The sequence below is a fragment of the Brienomyrus brachyistius genome, unplaced genomic scaffold (genome assembly GCF_023856365.1).
Source record: "Brienomyrus brachyistius isolate T26 unplaced genomic scaffold, BBRACH_0.4 scaffold99, whole genome shotgun sequence".
Taxonomy (NCBI): Eukaryota; Metazoa; Chordata; class Actinopteri; order Osteoglossiformes; family Mormyridae; genus Brienomyrus; species Brienomyrus brachyistius.
This window is the reverse complement of record NW_026042374.1, coordinates 161,487-187,499: the sequence shown is the minus strand read 5'-3', so window position 1 is coordinate 187,499 and position 26,013 is coordinate 161,487. Positions and strand designations below refer to the sequence as shown.

Here is a 26,013-nt window from a genome sequence, read left to right as displayed (position 1 = left end):
GTTTTAGACGCAGGTTGAGGCTCTCTGTCTCAGAACCTGACTCTCTTTTACCTGACAGTCACGCTGGCTTCCATCTCACCAGGAAGCAGAGTGACAGAGTGACACCCACTATATAAGTGACCCACAATCGGAGCCCGATGCCAGGGTGACACAGCCAAAAAGGGATGTGTCAGTAGAGGCAGAAATCAAATTAAAAATGAGCAAATTGTGTGCCGTGCGACACAGTGCTGCCGGCAAGCTTATGTTTCCGGTTTCATAGGAATTTTCATTTCTATTTATAAGCTTCATAATTATTTTGTGCTAGTCTAATACATCATACATAGACAGGTGCAGTAAAAGATGGTCTTAGAAACTCGATTAAGTCACAAACTTCTGATATTTGTTGATAAAAAAGTTTGTGAGAGAAAGCATTTTTTGTGCTTCCGGATCAAGGCGTCACTTAACTGTAATAAATCAACAAATATTTTAACCAGTAAGGTATAATTTAAAGCCGTATACGTAAATGTTAGTGAACACCTTAGTAACTGTTAATTAGGTAATACTTGCTGTTATATGTGTACAGTAGCTTTGTAGCTTGTGTAGCTGTACTTAGCTGTCCCAGTAAGATTACACAGTAAGACATGAATGTTCATGCGATGTTCCAGTGAAGTAAAAGGGCATCTTAATTTACATAGCAAATTATTTTATACAAAATAACAGCTTTTTCTGAGTTAGCAAGGGCAGCCCGTCCCTGAGCAGTATGGGGTTAAGGGTGAAGTCATTTTGCCAGCAGTGAGAGTTGAACCAGCAACCTTCTGATCACAGGCATAGCATCTTGACCCACTGAGGTGCACAGCAGCACACCCCTCGACGGTCACCTTTCACACCAAGAGTTTGTGCTGTGACTTCATATCACTGGAGGAAAATTGTCCCTCTGTTCTCCTCACTCTGAGATCTGAGATGTACGGTAATCACATGAAGCTCACTGCCGCTGTCCTCCTGACCCACCATTAATCAGCACACATAAGAAATTAGAAAAAAATGAGGATTTGCCTTTAAAAGGCTTGTGATGAGATACTATTTGACGGACAGATAATTGACAATAATGACTTTCAATGTCTTTTTTATTGATTTTGAAGACAAAAAAAATCTAGAATTTAATGTATTACCTCTTGCTCTATTTTCACACTGTACTCTCTCATATTGGCACATTAGTGATACACACACAAACACTGTTTCCCGTTCCTTTTGAAGGTTACTTGATGTCTTCCTACGATTCGTGAGAACCTGTCGGATAAGTTGACGGTCATCTCTGCCATTAGAATGTCGCTTCCGCCCTTTACCTGGCTGGTTTCTGGTCGTTCCCAGTGTCTCCTCAAATTGTTCCTGGGTACTGCTGTCTCAGAAATTTTGAACCTGGAAGCAACCTACTGCTCAGCGTAGCCAAATCACACAGATGTTACAGCACGTTCTTCGCCACTGCAACAGAAAGGAAAGTCCACTCACCTCTCTCGTGGCCCTTCTTGCCTTCAGAGTCAGTATTGAGTGATATGTCTGCTGTCTGAGGTTGGCCTTTTTGGGTTGCTGAGTAGTAAATACTTTGGAGGGCAGGGGGTGGTTTTTGTGTGTGGGGGTGGGGGAGCATACACATGATTCTGCAGTTTGAGTATGCTTCCCATCACAACGCCAACACTGTAATAAAGCTTACTGCCGTTACACTGCATTGATGTGATTGAGGAGCAGGGGGCCAGTGGGCATGGGGGAATTTATTTTTATCTGGCATTATTTGAAAATGAACCGCTGGCTTTAACTCAAAGCCCAGGGTTCCCTCGGAAAGTTCACAGAAAGCACAGTGTCTTTGTTGAGAGTTCAAGTCTAAGACTGGGTCTGTTTTAAGGACTAGTAACTCAGGTGGCTCAACTGCATTTTATTTATCTATGTCTTAAAATATCACGTTTATATGTCTCTATTTATATTCTATTTATCATTTCATTTGCTCTATAACCAACGAGAACGATATTTCACCTCAGTGGATCATACAGCTGAAGAACAGAATAAAAATACTTTGCTGGGTGTTTGTTTTATCAATGACTGTAGTGACTGAAATCCCACTGTGGAGAGAAATGCAATCCTGAGGCCCCGCCCCCGATCATGTGACCCAGTAAAATCAGTTAAATGTGACTGAAATGTCAGTCACTGAAAACCTGTAAACTTTGACAGGTAATAGCACTGCTGCATTCGTGTGGCAACATTTGAAAAACCCATGAAAGCCACGTTTCGCTTTGACCTCACAGTAAGGCAGCTGGGGTCTCCATAATTACAACATGAATGAAAAGTGACACCTCGACAGTGAATATTACACCTGTGCCATTCTGACTGACACCAGGTGAAGTGGGAGGTACGACCCGCTTTGGTTTCGAATGAGACGGCAGAACGAGTGCAGACACAGACGGATGGATTTTTTTGGCCATTGTACCATTTTGGGTATGAACTGCTTTCCAATCACAGCTTGCTTTATATATGTATTTAGAACCCTGTTAAAAGTAAGACACTGAATTTATCACTGTTAAGTACTTGCTTACCTTTCACCATTGATGCACATTTCTATCAATTAAATGAATGTTAGATTTAACAGACAATTTCATAAAAAGCGACATTTTTGAGAAAGCAGGGCCAAACAGTGCCTGGAGTAACGGTGGGTTAAGGGCCTTACGGAGGGGCCCAGTAGTGACATTGAACAGGTGACCTTCCCATCATAGACATAGCATCCAAACTCAATGAGCCAAACAGCGCCCCCACTGGATTGCTATGTGTTTTGCAGCTCAGGTGATTTTTTTTCCTACATGTTGATTTAAATGTGGCTGGTATTACTACACCATGAAGCTTCTCCTCTTCCTCAACACCCTCTTCATGGCATCAGGATGCTGGTTACCCATGGAGACCCTAGAAGTTTGGATCAGGAAGGAGGCAAAGGGCCAAGCATCCTATGGCATATGCAAATCACTGCAAATCACTGCGTGCAGTGTGCAGAGGTTAGGTGACACATACCATCCTGTAGCTCAGAGATGGAGGAAGGGAGACAGCTGTTTGGTCCTGGAGAGGAAATACATAAAACCTCACAGGAAGCAGGAGTATTTATCAGGGTCGCACAGCCTCATTCTGCCCTCCTAGACATGTCTATCTACCTGCCTGTCTGTCTGCCTGCCTGTCTATCTGCCTTCCTGTCTCTCTATTTCTCTACCTGCTTGCCTGCCTGCCTCTTCATCTGTCTGTCTATCTATCTGCTTGCCAGTCAGTCTGTCTGTGTACCTGCCTGCCTGTTACACTGTGGACACCTGCTGCATTCACAGCCAGAGCGCAAATACCAGAGTAAACGACTTTAATATCTAAGAATGTTCCTTGCTGATCATGACTATTGACACAACATTGGATAGTGAAGTTGACTGAAGGGTAACAGCTTCCCGCTGTTACCCTTCAGTTACCAATAAGGGTACACTCACTCAGTGTGGTCTTTTCCAGTGCAGACCTCCTCACGTCGACCTCCAAGAGACGAGCTCATGTCTTTACCACTGAATTAGCTTCAGCCCCCAGGCCTGTTTCATAAAACATTTACATTTTCACTTACAGCACATATGTCCCCGTTATATAATTTCCATTTTTCCATTTTCATTTAGTCTACATGTATATATCATTAATCATTACTCCATCCGGGAATTTTACATGTCATATACTAACATACACTGTACATATGCGCATCAAAATATTTTTTTCACCAGCTTCTGGGAAAAACAAAATATATAAAAAGATAGATTATCATAACTAAGACTGAAATAACAAAAAACCCATAAAATATTACAGTAAAACGAAAGTGATGACGATGATGATGATGAAAACCCTTTATTGCTGTTGCAATATACCATGTCACTAGTCACGAGTACCAGCGAAAAACAGGCCATCAACCGACCATACATGTACACAAACATCACAGTAGGGGGTAGACAGGTCGGGAGACAGGGGCAAACAGAGAGAAGAAAAGAAACAGAATAACCCATTGCTTCCGGGATAGGCTCCGGACCTCCCGCGACCCAGTAGGATAAGCGGTTTGGAAAATGGATGGATGGATGGATGGAATGTGTATACATAATATTTAGTGTAGTAACTGCTTCTGGCCAACAGGGGGCCACAGGCAAACGTGTGATTTGAGTGGTGACAAACGCTGCTGCTACAGGTCATGGTCGGGCTCCTGCAATCATCCATCCATCCATGCATGGAGGAGAGCACCAACTTTTATGGAGGAATAAGAATCATTTCCTCTCTGCCCGCTTGACTGGGCTTGATAACTGGTCACTAGAACTGGCATTGAGGAGGTACCACGGCTCATCTGACATGCCCCTGCACCCTTCTGTGCCATCTGTGCAAGGCTGCGTTTTTTTATAACCTCTATGCAATATTTCTGAAGCCTAACCAAACCCCACTTCTTCCTTCCTACCACGGAATACAGTGCAGCACTACAGACTGGACTAGAGTCTATCAGGTAACACAGGGCACAAAGCTGGGTTCACCCGGGACCATCATGGGGCAAACCACCCTCCAGGCACTTTGGAGATACCCATCAGCCTCACTGTATGTCTTTGGCCTGTAGGTGGAATCTAGAACTGCCAGATCCGTGCGTGAGAGAGAGAACATGCAAACTAGGAACACACAGGTCAGAAACAGGAACCAAGGTTCCTAAAATAAACTGGAGAAATGGCTCAGTGATTTCTTCCATCAGTAACTGGCATGCTGTATAGACAGTCCTCTGTATCGAAACTCAACCATAATCTGCGCCAAACATCCAGAAATATCCGCACTAATCACATCTCTTGTTTGCATCACTGACTGAGCTTGCAGAAGAGACCGTTGGAACGTACCAACTCCAATGAGGAACATAAAGTAAGCTTCAGTTGTTAGTATGGCTATGGACTAGCTTCAAGTAGTTGCAACTTTTCCTCCTTAAAAGTAATATTACTGGTCCTCACGCTGTGGGTGTCTTCAGGGAAGGATCTAAATCTATATTTTCTGGGGGTGCCACTGAATGTCCATAGCTGGACAAATAATCATGCAAAAGCATTTATTTCCTATTATGAAATTGCTCAGGTTTGTTTTATTAATGTATTTACGAAAATGAAATTGTGCAACTTTTAAAAGAATAAGGGCATCATACATACATGTGGTAGTAAATATTCAGTGATTCTCATTTAGCATTTTGAGTCCCAGCTGTGAGCCTCAGAGCCCCATGTGTCTCAGGGTAAAACAGATGCTATAAATCCTTTGGCTGTACAGCTGTCATGTTCTATTTGTGAGAATAATGTGTACAAAGAAGAGTGGAGTCAAAGTCAACAAGCATGCAATGACATTAAACACCCAGATTACCTGCTAATCGCATACAGAAATGCCTCAAATTTAACCAAGGACGACATGTTCCAGGTCATTTTTCTGTCTGAGGAAATGCATGTAGACGCATACACAGTACTGAAGAAAAGTCGTAGGCAGTCAAAGAAAATGTTTAAAGCTATTTATGTGGCTAGAAAGTGTAGTAAAATGCTCAGAAAAAAAAGTAAAACAAAAACTAACAAGAATTTTTTCTGTTCTCCAAAAAGTTACTGATATCTTGTTGGATGGCTAAATGGACACCACTTCAGTTCCTAAACCTCTATGAAGTTAAATTTTACCAGACAATTGAACGTTTGCGCCAGTACCTGTCCGATCCTGTCCTGTGTGTCTTGTGTCCTTTTGATCAGCAGGTGTCGCTCAGTGGGTTGAGTACATGGCTTAGAGGCTAAACCCCTCCAGTCATGAGTTCACCTCAAAGTTTTATTGGTTTTTGGTTTCCTTAGTATCTTTTGTCTCTCTTTGTGTCCCTGTTTAAGGTGTAACCTGCTTGTCTAACTTTGTTCTGCTTAGACTCTTATTCCAAGTCTTCTCTAGCGTTATTAACCCTTAGTGTTTAAGGTTTCTTACTTTCGATCCTTGTTACGCCGTCTGCTTCTTGTTGTCCTGTGCTGATTGGTTATTTTAGTTGTTCCACACTGTTGCCCTGGTACAGTGGAGATAAAATGTACACATCCCTGTTAACATGCCAGGTTTTCATGATGTAAAAAAAAAAAAAATTGACCACAAGTCATTTCAAAACTTTTTCCACTTTTAACGTGACCTAAAATCTATACAATTCAACCGAAAAACAAAAATGTGTTTGGGGGGAAAAAATTTTAAACAAGAAAAGTACATAAGCTAGCTAAGTGCGCACACCCATAAACTAATACTATGTTGGAGCACCTTTTGATTTAATTACAGCATTCAGGCTTTTTGGGGACACACCTGCCATCAGTTAAGTGACTGATTAACCCCAAATAAAGCTCAGCTGTCCAGGTAGGTTCTCTCATGACCTTTACTCAGTTGTATCTTACACCAAAAGTCATATTTCACAGAAAGCTTAAAAAAAAACATGAAAAGGATCATATTGCAGAAAGGTGTGTCAGCAGGAAGGGCAAGTTTCCACGGCCTTAGATACCATGAAACACACCGCAGAGTCACCAAGAACTGGACGTCCCTCCAAGATTGATAAAAAGACAAGAACTGGTCAATATATGTTTTGGTCCTTTCACTCAATCATACTGTTTAATGAAATACTGAAATAAAATTATATACATTTATAAAGAACAAACCGTATCATTCAAAATATCTTGCGTTATCAGAATGAAGCACGTACTGTAATTGAAGGGACATTTGGATACTGAAACCAACTGTGCAACACAGAGACGGCTGTGCTTCAGGTACCACCAGACTTGTCTTTGAAATATTCCTGCACACACACACTATATTATATATACATACATATAAATACACACATACATAGATACTGTAATAGCTTGGATTCAACCACGAGAGGGCAGTAGTAGCATATAGTTATGGCAGCACAGGCGGGAAGTCGAAGGCGGCAACACAGTGAAGTTGAGTGTGTGTGCGTTAGACCCGGAGCTGAAGTTAATAAATATTGAACCTCATCATCCCCTAATGTGTCTCGGCGCACACACATACATATACACAGACGAGGTATAACAGAGGAAGCAGGATTATAAAACACACAGCAACATGAACACACAATGACCGAGTAAACAACTGAGCAGAGGCAGGCAGTTAAACAAGCCAACTGGGCTAATAAGAGGATCAAAGTGTGGGACATCAGACAATCGACCAATCACAGAGGGTGCAGGACAACAAGCAACGATTGGAACAATTACCAGGCACTGACCCTAGAAAACACAAACCACTAACTCTGAAGACTACACTGGGATAACAAGGAACAAAAATAAATGGAGCTAGACGAGAACAGCGGCCTGTACTACGAAGCGGAGTTACTGGCTTATCGGGGTATCTTGTCGAACTTGAGGTAGTCTGGGCAAAATGTAAGTGAACGAATATGAAGTCCATTTAAACTGCGGTACCTTAAATCCGACAAGTTACAGAAACTGCAGCTTGTGCAGTACATCTTAATGAAAGACTTCCAATTTCAGAGGGAATTAAACTGAAAATTGTAGTGACGTATCTTCAAATAATATCTGAGAAATCAAATACACAGCTCAGATTCCAAATTTAATTTAAAAGAACAAATTTCAGACATAAGGAATACATTTATGGAGTCTTCAATTTAGCAGCGCCCTCTAGTGGATTCGGTCGAAACGGCATCCCCTTTTAAGGAGGCACGGATCCTGCGAAGAAGCTGGAGAATTAGAAGACAACTTCAGCCTTGTCGCGGTATAACAAAACTTTGGTTGATAAGGTTGAGTTGACACTGCAGGTTCATTTCATACAAGTTTAATATATTTTCCCTAAGAAAGCACCCTGGAATAGTACTAATGAGGTAATCAACGCACATTGTACATTCTTTTACGTTATAACAGTAACACAATCTTTCGGCTATTGTGGCATTGCTCATCCCAAAAATCAATGACATGCGCACCAGGCATTTTAAAGAACGTATGCATACAAATAAAAAGCTGTGATACTACAAGCTGGGGAGGCGGGATCCTGCACCCGATCAGCGAAAATCTAATTTACGGTTAGATTATTCAAATTGCGTCTCATTTTTAGGCTCTCCTCAATCCTGATTGTGAAGCTTTCCTGCAGTGTTGTATTTACAGTGAACACCACATTCTTTCATTCCGCAGTCAAGCTGTCCCTTAAGCAACGTCTTATGGGATTGTTCTGGAAGCACGCCTAGAAAAGTACACACGTGTTCTCGTTGTAAGGTTTACCTTTGAAGTCTTCGCAAGATGCTAAGAGTCACCGTTACCACCCACCCAATAGACTGTAATGTCACAGCAATTTCCTTACGCTGCCACCGCCTCTTTTAACCGGTCAGGTCGTCGTCCCCAGATTCCTCACAAAAACCCACACAGAACACGGTAACAAATACACTTTCCTTTATTCTTTACTAAATATACTGTTCATAAAAGATACCAGGTTTAAGTGAATGCAGGCAGGAATACGAGTTATGCTATCTAACCTACGGAGCACCAAGCCAGCAGCTAGCGCCACCCACCATCATGCAGTGTTGCACACCCCCCAAAAGGTCTAAAGCAGGGATAGGTTAGACTTTAACATACCTCGTTATTATGCATAAATAAATGCTCAATACATAAAACACTCCCAATAAGCCACCCACTTTCCACGCTAAACCATAGTAAATATACCTCCCTAATCCCCCCTCTCTCTCTCTCTCTCTCTCACACACACACACACACTCACAGGATCTAAGATTAAAACAACCACCGAACTTCCCTCTGTCCAGTAGCCGCCAAGACCATCCCGTATGTCCGTAGATCAGTCTGTGGGTATCTGCGTCCCAAAAGCCCACCGAAAACGCACACAAAGTCTTTCCACACGTCCCTCGCTGGTCACTCCATCCGAAACTCAATCCAACATGGCACAAAACATCCTTTCTTGTCAACTGAGCATCCAACACCGTCCCTGCCTCACGAAACAACCCCGCCGTCTCTCTCCCCTTCTTGCTTCTAAACAAGGTCCTCTACCCTTAAAACTTCCTCCAGGTGTCATTCAATCAAAATCAAGTCCAGCTAATCCTCTGAACCGCTAAACAGCCACCTGATGACATTTTCTCAATCACATGTCATCACAAGACTATGGGTGCGTTGGACTAACGACTTGGACTTAGGTCTGTGTGCAGCTGACGGGACGTGGAGCGCCATCTGCCGGCGGCTGCAGGGGTGGAGTATAAACTACTGCTCGAAGTGTGCGAGACCTGACTGCGATAGCAGCACTGCCAGAAGGGTGTAGATGAATCTATACAAATAACACCTGCATGCACATTAAATTTACAATAACCAAGTCCTGGTACAAACTCTCAGCAGTGAAAAAAATTTACTATTGTATATAATGGCCCTGTATAAAAAGAGAGTTGCCAGGAAAAAGATCAAATACATTTATTCCAAGGATTAAGAGTTTATTGTCATGTACAAAATACATTGCAATTCGTACTTGAATGCCTTCCTCACAGACTAGACGATTAAACAAATAAAGCAGCACAACATTACAGTAACTAACAATAAATAAACCACTAACTTACGTGTACTATTAGAGCATTTATTTCATTTATTTAAACTTTATTTTTCCAGGTAAATTACCTGAAAGCCCGTTTTCACTGCTTTTTCTTACTCAAAGGAAAAGCCTATAGGAAAAATCTAAAACTTTTTAATTATACATGTACTTTATTTCTTTTTCCAAAGGTGATAAAACATTTGTCACAAAATACGCTCCGTGCATACATATGAACTAGTCCCTTAAAGTCCCTTTAAACATCGGTGTTACAAATTTTAACACAATTTTACAGAGCACCATGCAATACGTCTGCTCCATGTACCATTCATGAAAAGAATGGTATTTTAACTCAAATGAATTTACTAAACATCACATATATTGTTTTCTTACATTCAATGTTAGTTTTGTTTCTTTAGCAATGATTTGTCCCCGGCAATGAGCGTCTGTGATGACAGAAAGTTTCATAAATGCATAATTGTGTTAAATTAGAGTACAGGGCTAATAAGAAATATTTCTGAGCTAGTTATTAAGTGAACCACCTTAACTTTGGACATATAATGATAATAAAAATAATACTTAAAATTATTAGCATAATAATTATTATTATTATAGTAGTAGTATAAAAATATTGAAATGGGACCACGTCATTCAAAGGCAAACTAATATTGCAGGGGACTGCCCACAGATCCAAGTGAAAAATTTAATGGGGACCCACTGCCGCAAAAAAAAAAATATTAAAGCCCTTTCTGTCCTGGTTCCTAGTTCTTAAGTACATATGTGCTTATCTGTAGTGGAGGTTCCTCAACTTAAGAATTAGAAAATCCCTTGTTAACTTTGTCTGCAAACCCTATTTTTAATTAAATGACTCACATCTGTACTGTCCTTCAGGGCTCTGTTAACCGGTGACTGGAAGGATTCAGGAAAAGGGGACTACCACTTCCCAGGCGTTTCCCCAGATACGATGCAGCAGATCATCGAGTACGCCTACGCGTACTCTGTGCTCGTCACAACTGACAACGTGGAGAACCTCCTGGCGGCCGCCGATCAGCTGAACATCCTGGGCATTGTGCAGCTCTGTAGCTCATTGGATTCTGGCCCGCTAGTACGGAAATTGGGGAACCCTGTCCTACACTATCCATTGCACATACTTCTATGTTTGTGTCACGGTGAACTTTATCTGTAAATCTCCTACCTTGTGCCATGTGCTTCCTGTGGTCGGCTCCAGGTTCACTACGACCCTGTACTTTCTGGATCTCCATCTCAATCATGTACATCATGACACTCATCACTTTTGAATTGGTTTTCTTAGATATATATCTGTGGCGGCTACAATGGAGCTGATACACATGCTACTGTGGAGTGCTATGACCCACTCACTGGCGAATGGACCATAATCGCTCTCATGAGCACTCGCCCACGTGGCCTTAGGGTCGCTGCTTATCACGGGAAAATTTATGTGGTGAGTGACTCCTTTCTTGCACCTTGAACCATAGGTGACAAGTTTCAAGTTTTACCTATCTGTCTTTGCTACTGTCATGGATTGTGATTCCCTTAAACCAAACAAAATGTTCACTGTCAGAATAACTCACTGTGAAGGCTTATCTGAATGCATGTACAAAATATATACCACCCTCTTTAGCCTCCCTGCATTCATTTCTGGGTTATAAACGAATATGTTGGGGGACTCTGCTACAAGCTCGGGTAGTAAAGTTTCGATTTCTGATCACAGTTTTATATTCTCCAGTTCCAGACATAATTGTTGTTTTTGTCAGAGTCTGTTTAACTACAAATGGCATTTTTAGTAATAATAATAATAAAAGCAAAATATATGAGCATAAGGAGTCTTTTTTGAAGGCTCATGATTTTCCCCTAATTCTGCTGGTTTTCCCTCCACCCTAATCCCTGTCTTTGGTACAGTTAGGTTCACGTGTCTTTAACACAAATGAGTTATAAGCTTGTGAGACAATGGAAGCCTGCTTTCATAGGACTAAAATTCCTGAAAAGTTTGTGACTTTGGTAAAGCTGATATTTGCTTATCCTTTTGGTACCTGAGTGATCACTTGCTTTTGGTGTCTCCCCGGTGGGCGGTTCCAACGGGTCACATTACCTGCGGAGCGTCCAGGCCTATGACCCTGCGATGAACCACTGGCGTGCTGTGGCCCCCATGTTCACGGCACGAGGCCGTTTTGGCATCGCAGTGGTGGATGACCTCCTGTTTGTGATGGGCGGCTCTGATGACGTCTGGGTTACAACCAAGGTGGAGTGTTACGATGCGGGGACAGGCAGCTGGTTTAGCGCCCAGGACATGAGCAGAGCCAACAGAGACTTCAGCTGCTGCGTAGTGCCTGCGCACCCCCGCATCGTACAGCACGCTGCACCTCGGTAGTCCCATGGCCACCCAGGAGGAGATAAACCCACCTGCCTGGTGGGTAACCTCAAGTACACCCCCCCTCAAATTCTTTCCCTAAAATGTATAGTGCTTACAGAACACTGGGATACTTTCTTAGTTTTCTAAGAATGCTGCAATGTAACCACACAAAGGAAACATGTTCAGTCTAATAATTATGTGGGAGCTCATGCATATGCAACAGTGTCTCTATAGCTATTTGGTGAATGCTGGGCTGGGAGGCGGGAAGAGACTACTTGTCTGTCACCAGGAGTCCGAGTATCAGATGATGGACATTTGTTCCTGTCATTTTCTGCTGTTCTTTTCTGAGACCATGATACCAATAGACACTGCTGCACTTTACCATACAGAGACATCTGGAAGCTGGGGAGGGCATCTGTGCTCCTTCAGCCACAGACAGACTGAGGCAGACGACAGGCAGGAGGACTGGAATAACAACAATTCAATTTGTTTTTCATTGATCATTGTTGACACACCACGAAATGTGAACAACGAAACAACATTAAACAATATCGCTGGATGATTAAAATATAAAATATATATATAATCAGCTGTGCTATGGAATTTGTGTGTGTGTTTTTTAGCTAAAGGGTTAAACAAACACTTAATTATATTCATCATACCATATATGAGTAACCCAGCCTTTGATCAGTTCCTTCACTCTATTGTTACAGATTTTCAGAAAACTACATCAGGATTATTGTTGTGTTTTGCATTTCATGTAAGATATAAAATTGAATCTGTATGTATGAAGTCAACCACCACACAGCGAATCTCCTCGGGATCCTGGCCGGCGATCCCCCAGGCAAATACACGGTCCAGTTCTACCAATCCATCGGCCATCCATCTGCCACAGCTACAGTAGGTGTTACATGTACGTGGGCGTCCCCTTGGCCTGGTCCAGCCGCTTGGGTCCTCAGCAATGAGGATCCTGCGACCCGGATCACCCTCAGGGAAACGCGCCACATGGCCGTAGTGCCCTAACTGACAATCCCTCACAATGCAGGTAATGTGCCCCCATTACCTGGAGATGCATGGCTTCATTGATCAAACTATCAATCCTCACTCAAGTTGGCACATTTGGTCTGAACAAATAAAATTTGCAGGTGGGGGACGAGATTGATCGTGTAACCCAAAAACACGGAAGAAACAAACACAAAAGCACCAGACTCTCGGGTTGGGGGATGGGTGTTGATATTGGAGTGCAAAATTAACACAGATGGAAGATGGACAAGTACTTTTGATTTGTGTCCTATTCTCAGTGTATGACGAATTATAATGGCTGTTTGTTAGCCGTTTGCATACTATCTTATGCGAAAACCGGACGACAGAATTCTGTTGTAGTCTAGCTGACTTAGCAAAAAAAATCCCTTACACTATAAGGATTATTATTATTATTATTTTTTTATTATTTAGGAAAGTCACCTTAGTGTAATTACAGAGTAATGCATTGCTTCCAAACAGCGATGTTGTGATAGACTATTCAATTAAATGCTTGTTAAACATATAATTCTGAATATTTGATAAATTGGGCAAAATCATATGTTTGTTTTAAACATGAAAATGACGCATGCATGTATCAGAGTTTTATAGTGGGTTTCTATTCAGGGGCACTTCTGAAACATTTTGGAGCACCCTCTGCCACTGCCACCGCCCAAGATGAGGAGCCGTCCACCTCCTCAGCCACATATGTGTCTCCACAAATGTCTGATCCCGAGGATGAAGAGCCAATAGCAGCCACTTCAGGTGTGATTGTGCGTAGCCTGAGTGTGTGGGTGTGTCGCAAAATATTTTGCAATGACTGTTCCGGCACGATGAATGCTGTGTATTCAAAATAACTTGTGTATACTAATGCAAATGTATGCTCATAGAAATGCCTGGAGCTCAACCCCCTGAGGATGAGCTCCTGCCTACAAAACCTGCAAACTGGCCTTCAGATATCACTGACAGCATTCGAATACAGCTGGTTTGCAAAGGACCAAGTAAGGTAGCACCTGACTTTGTTTTTCCTAGAAATGAGGGTGATGGAAGAAGTTGCCACCAGCAGTATTTTAAGAAAACACTAGTTAGCGGTGAAAAGATGCCTAAAAGCTGGCTAGTATATTCTGAGAAAAACAACAGCCTTTTTTGCTTTTTTTTGTTTTCTAAAAGACACATCAGTTTAACAAGTTCTGGGCTGATAGATTGGAAGCATGCCAGTTCTCTTCTCACCTCACGTGACAATAGTCCTGAACACCATAACTCCATGAAAGCATGGAAAGAGCTGGTAGTGAGGATTAAAAATGGTGAAACAATTAACAAACAAGAGATGGCACTTCTGCAGGCTGAGAAAATAAGATGGAAAGCGGCGCTGACTCGTCTCACTGCTATCATTCAATTCTCTCGCAACTACAGGGCAACAGGCTTTGCATCTGCACAAATGTCAGCCAAGGATATGTGTGAGGACATGAACGTAGAGGCTGTTCTACAGCAGAAAAGACAGAGATCTACAAAGCGGCACTTCTCTCACAAATCATTTGATGAGCCATTGAGTGATGACTTAAAGAACCTGGAGGTGACCTTTTTTAATGTTGTTGTTGATGCTGCAGTGTCTTCCATCCAAGAGAGATTCACCACATTGGAAAATGTGGGACAGAAATTTGGAGGACTGACACATTTTCCAAATCTCTCAAATGATGACCTCACTGAACAGTGTAAGACCCTCGGTGCTACTTAGCTTTTTCAGGACCAATCAGACTTGGATGCCGGAGAGCTTGCACAGGAGATTAAGAATTCGTCTGACTTACCATCAAAATCTATGACCTGTCTTGAGCTGCTGAACTTTGTGCATGACAGCGAACTCTCAGAAATATACCCAAATTTGTGCATTGCTCTGAGAATTGCAGTTACTCTACCTGTAACTGTGGCTTCAGCAGAGAGGAGCTTTTCAAAGCTGAAACTTGTGAAGACATATCTGAGGTCCACTATGTCTCAGGAACGCCTCACTGGCCTTGCCATCATCAGCATTAATCATGCTATTGCTGGCCAGATTTCATATGACATTATTGATGACTTTGTATCAAGGAAGGCAAGGAAGGTCCTGATTTAGATGACAATTATTTCATATCACTGTGTGTTGTGCGAAGTGCAATCATGTTAATTGTGTCATTTAGGAATGCCTCATTTTAATTGTATCTGCCTTTTATACTTATTTAATATAATAATTTTATATGTATGTCTTATTTTGACTTCTGTGCATGCTTGTTTTATATTTAAAGTTCTATTTGATGATGAGATGATGATGAGAACCCTTTATTGCTGTTGCAATACACCATGTCACTAGTCACAAGTACCGGTGAGAAACTGGCAATCAACCGACCATACATTTTATATGTATGTCATATTTTGACTTCTGTGTGTGCTTGTTTTATATGTAAAGTTATATTTCTTCCAATTTATATGTTAGTTATTATGTTTGTTTGTGTGTGTATATATCTATATCCAGTTAAATTCAGTATGGTTCGGACAACAGTTTTTTTTACGATAAAATATGTTAATGTACAATCCTTAATATGTCTTGTGTGTGTGTGGGTGGGTAAAAATAATTAATTTACTTTGGGATTTTAGATACAGTAAGATATTATACACAGACCTAAATAATTACATAAACACAGTCGTTGCTGTTTCAGTTCTCTCCTACCATTTATATTGTCACAGTGAACTATATCCTAAGATGTACTTGTACAACGTTTGTATATAGTATAGCATGAAAAATAATAATAATAAAAAAACTCAGCCAGAGTGGAATTGTTTATATATATATATATATATATATATATATATATATATATATATATATATATATATATATATATAAATATATAAAACACTCCTGCGCTCTTGCGTTGTGTACACCCAAAATGACGATTCCACCATACACTGCGCTAGGCTATATCGAGTGTGATGTTAGTTGCAAAAGACGCAAGCTGATCCCAACTTCACTTTGCTACACGTCCACTGTAAAAGCAGGGCCACAAATAAAACACCACCTACGTCTCTGTGCTCAATTCAAACGGAAAATGTCGCCAAATCCATTCGCCATTTCACTATGTGCTGGCTAGTCATGGCGCGAGCATTAGCGACGGACGCGAACAGCTTCAGCTTATCTTGCCACAATTCAGCTCGACTGTTTAAACTTCAGCCAAACACAACATTCTGTGTTAAGTGAGAATTCTAACGAGAAATAATAATTACTTACATCGTTCAATGGGCGCCCTCGGAATATCTGTCCTGCCGCTACTCCCATCCACTTCTAACTTAACTCGTCCATCTGTGTGGGGGTGCGCAAGAACGATGGGTGCCGCGAAGCTGCAGGAAAACAAACTTAAAAACCTGCACGGAAATATATTAAACTAAAGTTAGTCGGCAGAAGTGAGGAATTACAAAAAAAAAAAAAAAAAAAAAAAACGATTTCTCAAGAAAAGATCATAAAACAGGAAAATGGTCAATAGCTCATGGAGTGATATTGCACACTGTACCTTGATTGTAACATAACTGCTCTATAATATATAATCGATTATATGCAATAGTGTTCAGGATTTGGGTGAAGTGTACTGTACACAGCACAATAATCATTGTGATAATTCCACACTTGCTGCAATATGTTTTCATGACTGTATTGGGGATATTTGCGGTCCGAAAAATACGTACGCCTTGTGCTAAATGTGGACCAAAACAGACGGACTACGCAGCCCAATTTTCAAGGACCATTTTTGTTCTAAATAAAGGCCACAACGGGCCGACCAGATTTAGCCCATAAAATAATGTCCTGTGGACATTTGTTGCTCAGTGGCTTATGTTTAAGGTGGAAACTAGGGAATAAGATACGAACTTTAGCCTCGTTCCTGACAGTCATGTAAAGGACCTTTTTTGTTTTTCATTTTTAGAAACGTAGCCGAGGAGAAAAAATATGAAAACATTTTTTTATTAATTAAGGAACTATTTTATTTATTTCGGGAATTCGTGATTTGACAATTCACACATAATACAAAACGTAAATGCTAAGATAAGCACGGTATACATTTTCCAAAAGTGATGTTAAAAACATTTAACTTGTTCTTCTTGTACAGCTGATTGCGCATAGAAAATATTTTCCCCCCAATCAATGTCGAATCTCAAATATAGATTTAAAAATAAACGTTACGGTATCTTAGAACACTGTGACGCAAAAGTGCGGTTTTTGCGTATTAGAACGTAGCTACACGTCATTTCGAGTGGTATAAAAAGGAGAAAGAGACGAGACATCCACATTTTTGAATAATGATGGCACACGACATGGAGCGAGTACTGATGTCCCCGGCTTTCGAAGTGTTCAACAAGCTTCGGCTCGCAGGACAGCTTTGTGACGTGGTCCTCATCGCAGACGGTGTTCAGTTCAACGCCCATAGAGTGATTCTGTGTGGCTGTAGCTCCTACTTCCAGTAAGTTGCTGTGGCTCATATATGACGATGCCAAAACAGCAAGGAGTCCGTTTTTTTCTCTCGTTAGCAATGACTTCTCCTTGGCAATAAGGCTCTAGGATGACAGAAAGTTTATATTAATATATATTATATTAAATTATGTTAATGTAGGTCAGTGCTGATCAGAAATATTTTTAAGTATACAGTACCACCTTAACGTTTAACATATAATAATAATAATAATAATAATAATAATAATGGTATAAATATATAAAAAGGGGACCATGTCCATCAGGCAAAAACAAAGTATTCCGGGGCACTTGCCCACCAGCCCAAGTGAAAAATATTATAGGGGGAGCTAATGTTGGAAAAATAAGAGTTAAAGCCCCTGGTCCCTAGTTCTTAGATGCCTATGTGATCATCTGTAGCGGGGCGTCCTTATCTCTGGTTTATTTCCATTTGGGGGTCCCTGGTTCAGAAGATTTAGAAAACCCCTTATTTAACTTTGCCTGCAAAACCCATATTTATTAGATGAGTCACTTCTGGATTGTGTTTCAGGGCTCTGTTCTCCAGTGACTGGAGTGATTCAGGAAAGCGGGAGTACCAACTCCCAGGCATTTCCCCTGAAACATTGAGGCAGGTCATCGAGTACGCCTACACGTACTCTGTGGTCATCACAGCTGACAATGTGGAGAACCTCCTGGCAGCTGCTGATTATCTCAGTGTCCTGGGCATCGTGCAGCGCTGCTGTGACTTCCTGCATGAGCATCTCTGCCTTGACAACTGTGTTGGGCTTGTCAAAATCGGAGAAGTCTACTGCCTCAATGAGCTGCACCAGTCTGCATTCAAATTCCTCCTGAAGAACTTCAAGGAGGTTGCCATCAACTCAAACGAGTTCCTAGAACTCACGCTCGAAGAACTTTGTGACATCATGGAGCGGGGCATGAACTGAATGTCAGAGAAGAGGATGTGGTGTTTCACGCCATCCTCCGGTGGATCGAGCACGAGCCTGCCACCCGAGAGGCCCACATTTCAGTTCTGTTGCCCAAGGTGAGTATAGTTATACTATGTTCTCATTGACTTGTGTATATGATGATGATGAAAGTCCACTCTCTGACTTTGAGAACCCGCCGATCCGCCCACGCTTGCCCTCTGACGTTTTGCTGGCTGTCGGTGGATGGAACATGGGCACTACTAACTGCATTGATGCGTATGACACACGGGCCGACCGCTGGGTGGATATCACGCAGGAGGAGCAGAGCAACCTAGCTGGTCATGGCACGGTGTACCATAATGGATTTGTGTACTGCATTGGGGGGTTTGATGGCCAACACTTCATTAATTCCGTGCGCAGATATGACCCGATAACACGAGAATGGCAGCAGATGGCCCCCATGCACTGGCATCGCTGTAATGTTAGTGTGGTTGTGCTCGATGGGTTCATCTACGCCATGGGTGGCCATATTGTTTTCAGGCCCCTCAATAAAGTAGAGCGGTACAACCCAGTAACCAACGAATGGACCCAGATCGAGCCCATGAATGAGAGGAGAAGCGATGCCAGTGCCACCACCCTGAATGGCAAGGTAGGGTAATGGGAGGGTGTCTGACTGTGTTTACCCTCATCTTCCCCTTGAAATTGAGTATTTTACACAGTCATGAGTTCTCTTTCTCTTCAGATTACTGAGTTTTTTTGGATAATTCATTTAGTTCATTTGGATAAATGCATTATTGGTCTCCATTAGGGGCATATTGGGTAGTGCTGTGGTGTCATATCCAAGACTTGTGAGATAGATGAAATGGTGTTCCCATGTCAGGTTTCCTTTATTCTGTTCCTGGGGGAGCAGAATTGAAAACTCTTTGCAGATTTCCCTTTTCAAACAGCCATACTAAACCTGAAAATTAGCTGATTATGGTGTGTTTGAGAAGGGAAATCTGCAAACTGTGTTCCGCCAGGACCGGAACTGGGGAACCCTGTCATACACTATGCATAGCACATACTTGTATTTTTGAGTCACAATGAACTTCATCTGTAACCTCCAAACCCCAGTCATATACAGTATAACGGTGTTCACAGTTAAATTGTTTTTCATAGATATACATCTGTGGGGGCCACAGTGGAACAGAGAGCCTTTCTACAGTGGAGTGCTTTGACCCACTCACTAACGAATGGAGCTTGATCACTCCAATGAGCACTCCCCGTCACAGCCTTGGAGTCACGGCGTATAAAGGGAAGATCTATGCGGTGAGTGATTCCTTTCTGTGTCAAATCTCACATTTTACCTGTAAGACTCATGGTTTTTTTGTCTTTGCTGCTGTGTCTTTCATTGTGATGCATTTAAACCAAACATAACAGTTAAATGCCAGAAATACCTGCTGCAAAGGCTTATCTTAATACACATAAAAACATATATGCTACCCTCTTTAGCCTCCCTGCATTCATTTCTGGGTTATAAATGGATCTGCTGGGGGTCTCTGCTACTAGCTCGGGCTGTAAAGTTTAGATTTTTTATTAATTATTTTCTCTAGTTCTAGATATAATTGGTCAGATTGTTGTTTTTTTCAGTGTCTGATTAGCTTCAAGTGTTCGTTTTAAGTAATAACAATAAAAAAGCAAAATATATTAGCATAAGGAGTCATTTTTGATGGCTCACAGTTTTCACCGAATCATACAAGTTTTCTGTTGCCCAAATCCATGTTTTCATTGCATATAGGTTGACATGTGTATATAAGCTTGTGTCATTTATAGACAATGGGAGGTTCTAAGGAGCCTGCTTTCATAGGGTGAAAATTGCTTACGAGTTCATGACTTTGGGAAAGTTGATGTTTGCCCATCCTTTTGGCAAGCAAGTGATAATGAATCTTTGGCATCTCTCAGGTGGGCGGTATCAACAGGTCTGATCACCTGCAGACCATGGAGGTCTATGACCCTACCACAAACCGCTGGCATGCTGTGGCCCCCATGTCTACACCACGCAGTGAATTTGGCATCGCAGTGGTGGACGACCTCCTGTTTGTGATGGGCGGCCACGATGGGTTTAGGGTAACAAACAAGGTGGAGTGTTATGATGCGGGGACAGGCAGCTGGTATCGTGCGCAGGACATGAGCAGAGCCAGAAAACACTTCAGCTGCTGCGTAGTGCCTGCGCACCCCCGCATCATACAATACGCTTCACCTCGTTAGTCCCTGATGGCCACCAAGGAGGAAACCCATCTGCCCACAACAGCATGCCCAGTACGTAACCTCATTTACACCCCCCACCCCAAAGTCATTTTCCATGGCCTCGCTAAACTCCTCCCACACCTGAGTTTTTGCCTCGATGACCGCCGAAGCCGCATTCCATCATTTCATCACCTCTGTCCACCAGCAGGTTCGGGGAATGCCGCCACAACAGGCACCGACCACCTTACGACCACAGCTCCAGTCAGCCGCCTCCACAACGGAGGCATGGAACAAGGCCCATTCGGACTCAATGTCCCCTGCGTCCTCCAGGACATGGGAGAAGCTCTGCTGGAGGTCGGAGTTGAATCTTCTCCTGACATTGCATACTTAAAATAAAGTTTTCTCTTTTTCATATTATCTAGTTTGTGAAAGCGTCATAAATTTCCCATTTTGGATAAACGTTGTTCTCGTTTGACGGTTCTCTTCAGAAATTCCGCTGCAACCATCGGTGATTGCTAATTAAGCACTAAGGTTTTTCGTAATCAATTGAAATACTGGTTTAGTGCAGCCCCTTCCCCTGGGACCTACAGTAAACATAGCCAGCAACTTGAATTTGGAGAAGTGATGTTACCTCTGGATTGATTACAGTATGTACTGTACACAATATTATATTGTGGGTGTCAGAGTTTGCGTGTGCGAACGGGCAGGCTGGCAGGAAGGAGACAGGGAAGGACGAAGCAGGGAGGTAGAATACGGGGAAAACTGGGGTTTTATTAGGGGGAAGACGGCTATGGGCAGAACGGGACATGACAACAGCACTAACATCAATGACGGACATCGGACAGGGCAAGATGTGGACTGATATAGACAAAAGACATGGCAAAACGACAAGGTACAGCTAGGCATGATAGGGGAAGAACACGTGGATAATCAGGGGGCGTGGCACACAACGATCGTATGAGCCGGGCATGACAGTGGGTCTGTGTTCATAGTGGGGTACTGTAGGGTTCAATTTTAGGACCAGTACTGTTCCTAATTTACATTAATGATATTGACAGCAATACATACAGGAAACTGGCTACATTTGCAGACGACACCAGAGTGGGTGGCGTAGCAGATATTGATCTAGCAGCGGAGAGGCTACAACGGGATCTGGATTTAATTAGCGACTGGGCTGATACCTGTCAGATGAAATTTAACATACAGTAGATACATGTAAGGTAATCATGCAGAGAGCAGAAATATAAAGTACTTGTATTTTATGGGTTCCACTGAAATAAAGGTAGCTGATTATGAGAAAGATCTCGATGTGTATCTTGATGCTTCTATGTCCCACTTTCGCCAGTGTGGGGAAGCAATAAAAAAGGCCAATAGGATGTTGGGTTACAAGTCTAGGTGTGTGGAGTTTAAGACAAGGGAAGTGATGCTACGATTATACACTGCTCAAAAAAATTTAAGGAACACTTTTTAATTAGAGTATAGCATCAAGTCTTTTAAACTTCTGGGATATTGATCTGGTCAGTTAAGTAGCGGAGGGGGTGATTAATCAGTTTCAGCTGCTTTGGTGTTAATGAAATTATGAACAGGTGAACTAGAGGGGTAACAATGAGATGACCCCCAAAACAGGAATGGTTTAACAGGTGGAGGCCACTGGCATTTTTTCCTCCTCATCTTTTCTGACGGTTTTTTCACTAGTTTTGCATTTGGCGACGGTCAGTGTCACTACTGGTAGCATGAGGCGATACCTGGACCCTACAGAGGTTGCACAGGTAGTCCAACTCCTCCAGGATGGCACATCAATACGTGCCATTGCCAGAAAGTTTGCTGTGTCTCCCAGCACAGTCTCAAGGGTATGGAGGAGATCCCAGGAGACAGGCAGTTACTCTAGGAGAGGTGGACAGGATCATAGAAGGTCCTTAACCCATCAGCAGGACCGGGATCTGCTCCTTTGTGCAAGGAGGAACAGGATGAACACTGCTGGAGCTCTACAAAATGACCTTCATCAAGCCACTGGTGTGAATGTTTCTGATTGTTTGGACTTCATGAGGTTGGCTTGAGGGTCCAACATCCTCTAATGGGCCCTGTGCTCACTGCCCAGCACCATGGAGCTCGATTGGCATTTGCCATAGAATCATACCTGTCAAGTATCCCGTTTTGGCCGGGAAAGTCCCGTAATTTACCCTTCTTTCCCGCCGTCCTCCCGTATTAGTATTTTCCCGTAAATGTCCCGTATTTTAACCTGCATTATTAAAAAAAAAAAAAAAAAGTTACCCCCCCCCCAAAATCTGAGCTCTGTCACTAGCCTCGCGATAACTACCACCTGCAGTAGCCTACTATGCGGGAAAAAAACACGGGAAAAAAAGAAGAAAACAGACAGATGATGGACGCCAGGACAGAGAAGGAAGGCACTCCTGCCAAAAAACCAAAACCCTCGTGTAAATACCGCGATCAATGGGACAACGAATTAATTTTTCTGAAGAAGAGCAGGGTGGGGGGCAGTCACGCGTTTTGTAAAATTTGTAACTGCGACTTTAGCATCGCACACGGGGGAAGGAATGATGTTGCCAGCATGACAAATCCGCCAAGCACAAGCGCGGGCTAAAGGCACAAAAACATGCCCAGGCGATGTCAGCATTCGTGACGAGAAATGCCACTGAGGCAGACCAGGTCACAAGTGCAGAGGTAAAAATGGCAATACTGTGTGCCAAAAACAACATTCCTTTCTCCTTCCATGATGACTTCAACAAGTGTGTAGCTGACATGTTCCCGGACTCTGCTATTGCACGAAAATACTCAACAGGAAAAACGAAGGCTCCTTTGTTTCCTGTCTGCCATTATTGGACAAACTGATCACCTGGATTAATTAGTTTGTCCAATAATGGCAGACAGGAAACAAAGGAGCTGCCTTTGAAGTTCAGGAAGTAGTGCAGCTGTGCATAAAGCCAGTTGTAGTTTATAAGTGGTTGACAAGTGGTGATTAGCTTTCTTGTCGCCTGTCTTAAAATGTAAGGGATACTGCAGCTTGGTTGGGGTGGTGGGACTGCTCGCGGCGGGCGCCGGAAAATTTCCCTTATTTTCAAATCCAAAACTTGACAGGTATGATAAGCACCCATTCTTAAAGCCAAATTGCCATAATATGTGAACTTTTCGTAGTTACTTGGCGTTTAGGTGCACTGAAAAATGTTCCTATGTCCATTTTCCTTTTCTCTGTCATTTTATCTAGTTTATGACACTGTAAGGCAAGGCGAGTTTATTTATGCTGTAGCCATTTTATACACAATGGTAATTAAAAGTGCTTTACATAAAGAAAGTAAAACTATCATAAAATAATCACAACAATAAAAACAAGGAATTAAAAAAGGTTTAAATTTGTATTTAAAATTAATTAAGACACTTAAGAACAGAATAGAAACTGATTATACAAAAAAATACAGTGGGGTCAGTTCGGACGTAGCACAGTGCTCATTTAGTAAATGCACAGCTAAACAATATGCTAACTGTGGCCGTTAATGTTAAGTTAATATTATGCCAAGTCCATCCATCCATCCATTTTCCAAACCGCTTATCCTATCGGGTCGCGGGGGGTCCGGAGCCTATCCCGGAAGCAATGGGCACGAGGCTGGGAACAACCCAGGATGGGGGGCCAGCCCATCGCAGGGCACACTCACACACCATTCACTCACACAGGCACACCTATGGGCAATTTAGCGACTCCAATTAGCCTCAGCATGTTTTTGGACTGTGGGGGGAAACCGGAGTACCCGGAGGAAACCCCACGATGACATGGGGAGAACATGCAAACTCCACACACATGTGATCCAGGCGGAGACTCGAACCTGGGTCCCAGAGGTGTGAGGCAACAGTGCTAACCACTGCACCACCATGCCGCCCCATTATGCCAAGTCGTCACAAATAAAACAATGCATTGGAAACGGCTCTGGCGCGTTAGTTGCAGTGCACTATGGAACAAGTTATTGTAAACAAGCGAACGTTAACTAAATAAGTAATATTTTAATCGCTAATATATCTGATTCATGGAAAATTACATCGGTAATCAGCATTTTTGCCGAAACTAATTTATGAATGAGTCTGCATTAACTACATTAAAGATAATCGCTTTATTTAAATTAAATAAAATACTCTAATTATTGGAGTTCAACATTAATAGAGCCGCAGCCACACACCTGACTCGTGTGTGTAGAGTAGGTGAGATGAACTGGGAAAGCAGGCAGCGGGCCAAACCACTGTGAGGAAGGGGGGGGGGCGCAACTGTTTCTAAAGGCATTGTTTGCGTTTGTTTTATTTTCTACCTACACAATTATTTTAGGTATACATGCATATATTTTTCACAATAGAGAGTGCGTTTTTTAAAATAATTTATTGGGGGGGGGGGGCATGTTCCCTCCGTCCCCCCCCCCCGCGATTTACGCCCATGATTATAATGAATAATTGTGGGGTTTATTGCTTCCGTAGGATAAGCGGTTTGGAAAATGGATGGATGGATGGATGGATGGATTATAATGAATAATTGTGGGGTTTATTGCTTTCGGGATAGGCTCCGGACACCCCGAGACCCAGTAAGATAAGCGGTTTGGAAAATGGAAATGGAAATTGTGGGGTTTATAGAAAAAAAACTGTGCTAGCGATTATAACTAACATGGAATAGGAAACAACAGCCCTCCACAAGTGAAAACCCAGATGAATGCTACTGAGAACTGTGTTAACACTGATAAAACTAAGAGTATTTTTTTAGTTCTGTGCAACATTGTTTTTTTAAAAATGTAATAGTCTTGAAGCATTTACCTTATTACGAAAGCAATGCCCCAAATTACTTAAACATTTTAAGTAAACATTTTACCATCCATTACCGTAAGGGTTCCCAGCCTCCGGTCAGTGTACCGGTACCGTCCGCGCTCAGCGCTCAGTGCTCAGGGGGGGGGCGGGCGGTGCCTACCGTCCCGTTTATTACGGGTTCGCGCCGTATTAAAAAGAAAACTGTCTGTATTGTTTAGTGCCGGATTTCCGTTCGCATAACCAATCTCCCACCGTTCCGCATATTTTATCGTGGACACCCCGGCAAATTACACCGCCGTTTTAGGGATCAGTGACAGTTTTTGAAGTTTGGGAAGATTTTACTAACCAAATAGCTGTCTATCATCATCACTTCGATATAAGAACACCTCCAATAAAAATAAAGACCACAAGTTTTAATGACATTAAAAACATGCAATAATTTTATCGACATGTACTACATTAGTATAGTATAAAAGAGAAAATAATCAAAGTTGCATAATATAATTTGAAGAATAAAAGGAAATTTTGGAGAGCTAACAAACTGCTCACCTCAGTGCCATTTTCATGCGTAGAGTTTGCTGTGCTGCAAACGGTAAAGAATATTTACGTTGTTTCTATGGAAACTACTCCCACTGTCC

The 26,013-nt window shown here is 42.3% G+C and overlaps 1 protein-coding gene and 1 long non-coding RNA gene across 11 annotated transcripts; one reads left to right on the top strand and one right to left on the bottom strand.

The window, feature by feature from the left end:
• Positions 1–2,636: 2,636 nt before the first annotated feature.
• LOC125727496 (uncharacterized) lies at positions 2,637–25,995 on the bottom strand. 4 transcript variants are annotated; one of them, XR_007388781.1, is made up of 7 exons: positions 25,925–25,976; positions 16,501–17,536; positions 16,221–16,354; positions 5,980–6,055; positions 3,480–3,572; positions 3,028–3,317; positions 2,637–2,922 (listed from the first exon to the last, which is right to left on the bottom strand). It is a non-coding gene; the product is annotated as an uncharacterized LOC125727496 (long non-coding RNA). The 4 variants fall into 4 exon arrangements; XR_007388783.1 differs by having other exon boundaries at positions 3,028–3,072; XR_007388780.1 differs by having other exon boundaries at positions 2,637–3,317; positions 25,925–25,995.
• Positions 17,305–20,998, top strand: LOC125727491 (kelch-like protein 10). Of its 7 annotated transcripts, none has more exons than XM_049004266.1 (5): positions 17,305–17,442; positions 17,980–18,471; positions 18,896–19,004; positions 19,514–19,663; positions 20,297–20,998. In XM_049004266.1, exons 2-5 carry the CDS (start codon positions 18,374–18,376, stop codon positions 20,600–20,602), a joined length of 663 nt encoding a protein of 220 aa, XP_048860223.1. In that variant the 5' UTR covers positions 17,305–17,442; positions 17,980–18,373; the 3' UTR covers positions 20,603–20,998. The 7 variants fall into 7 exon arrangements, 4 of the variants coding, with proteins under 4 accessions (XP_048860223.1, XP_048860222.1, XP_048860221.1 ...); XM_049004265.1 differs by having other exon boundaries at positions 18,776–19,004; XR_007388771.1 differs by lacking the exon at positions 18,896–19,004 and having other exon boundaries at positions 17,311–17,442.
• Positions 25,996–26,013: the final 18 nt, after the last annotated feature.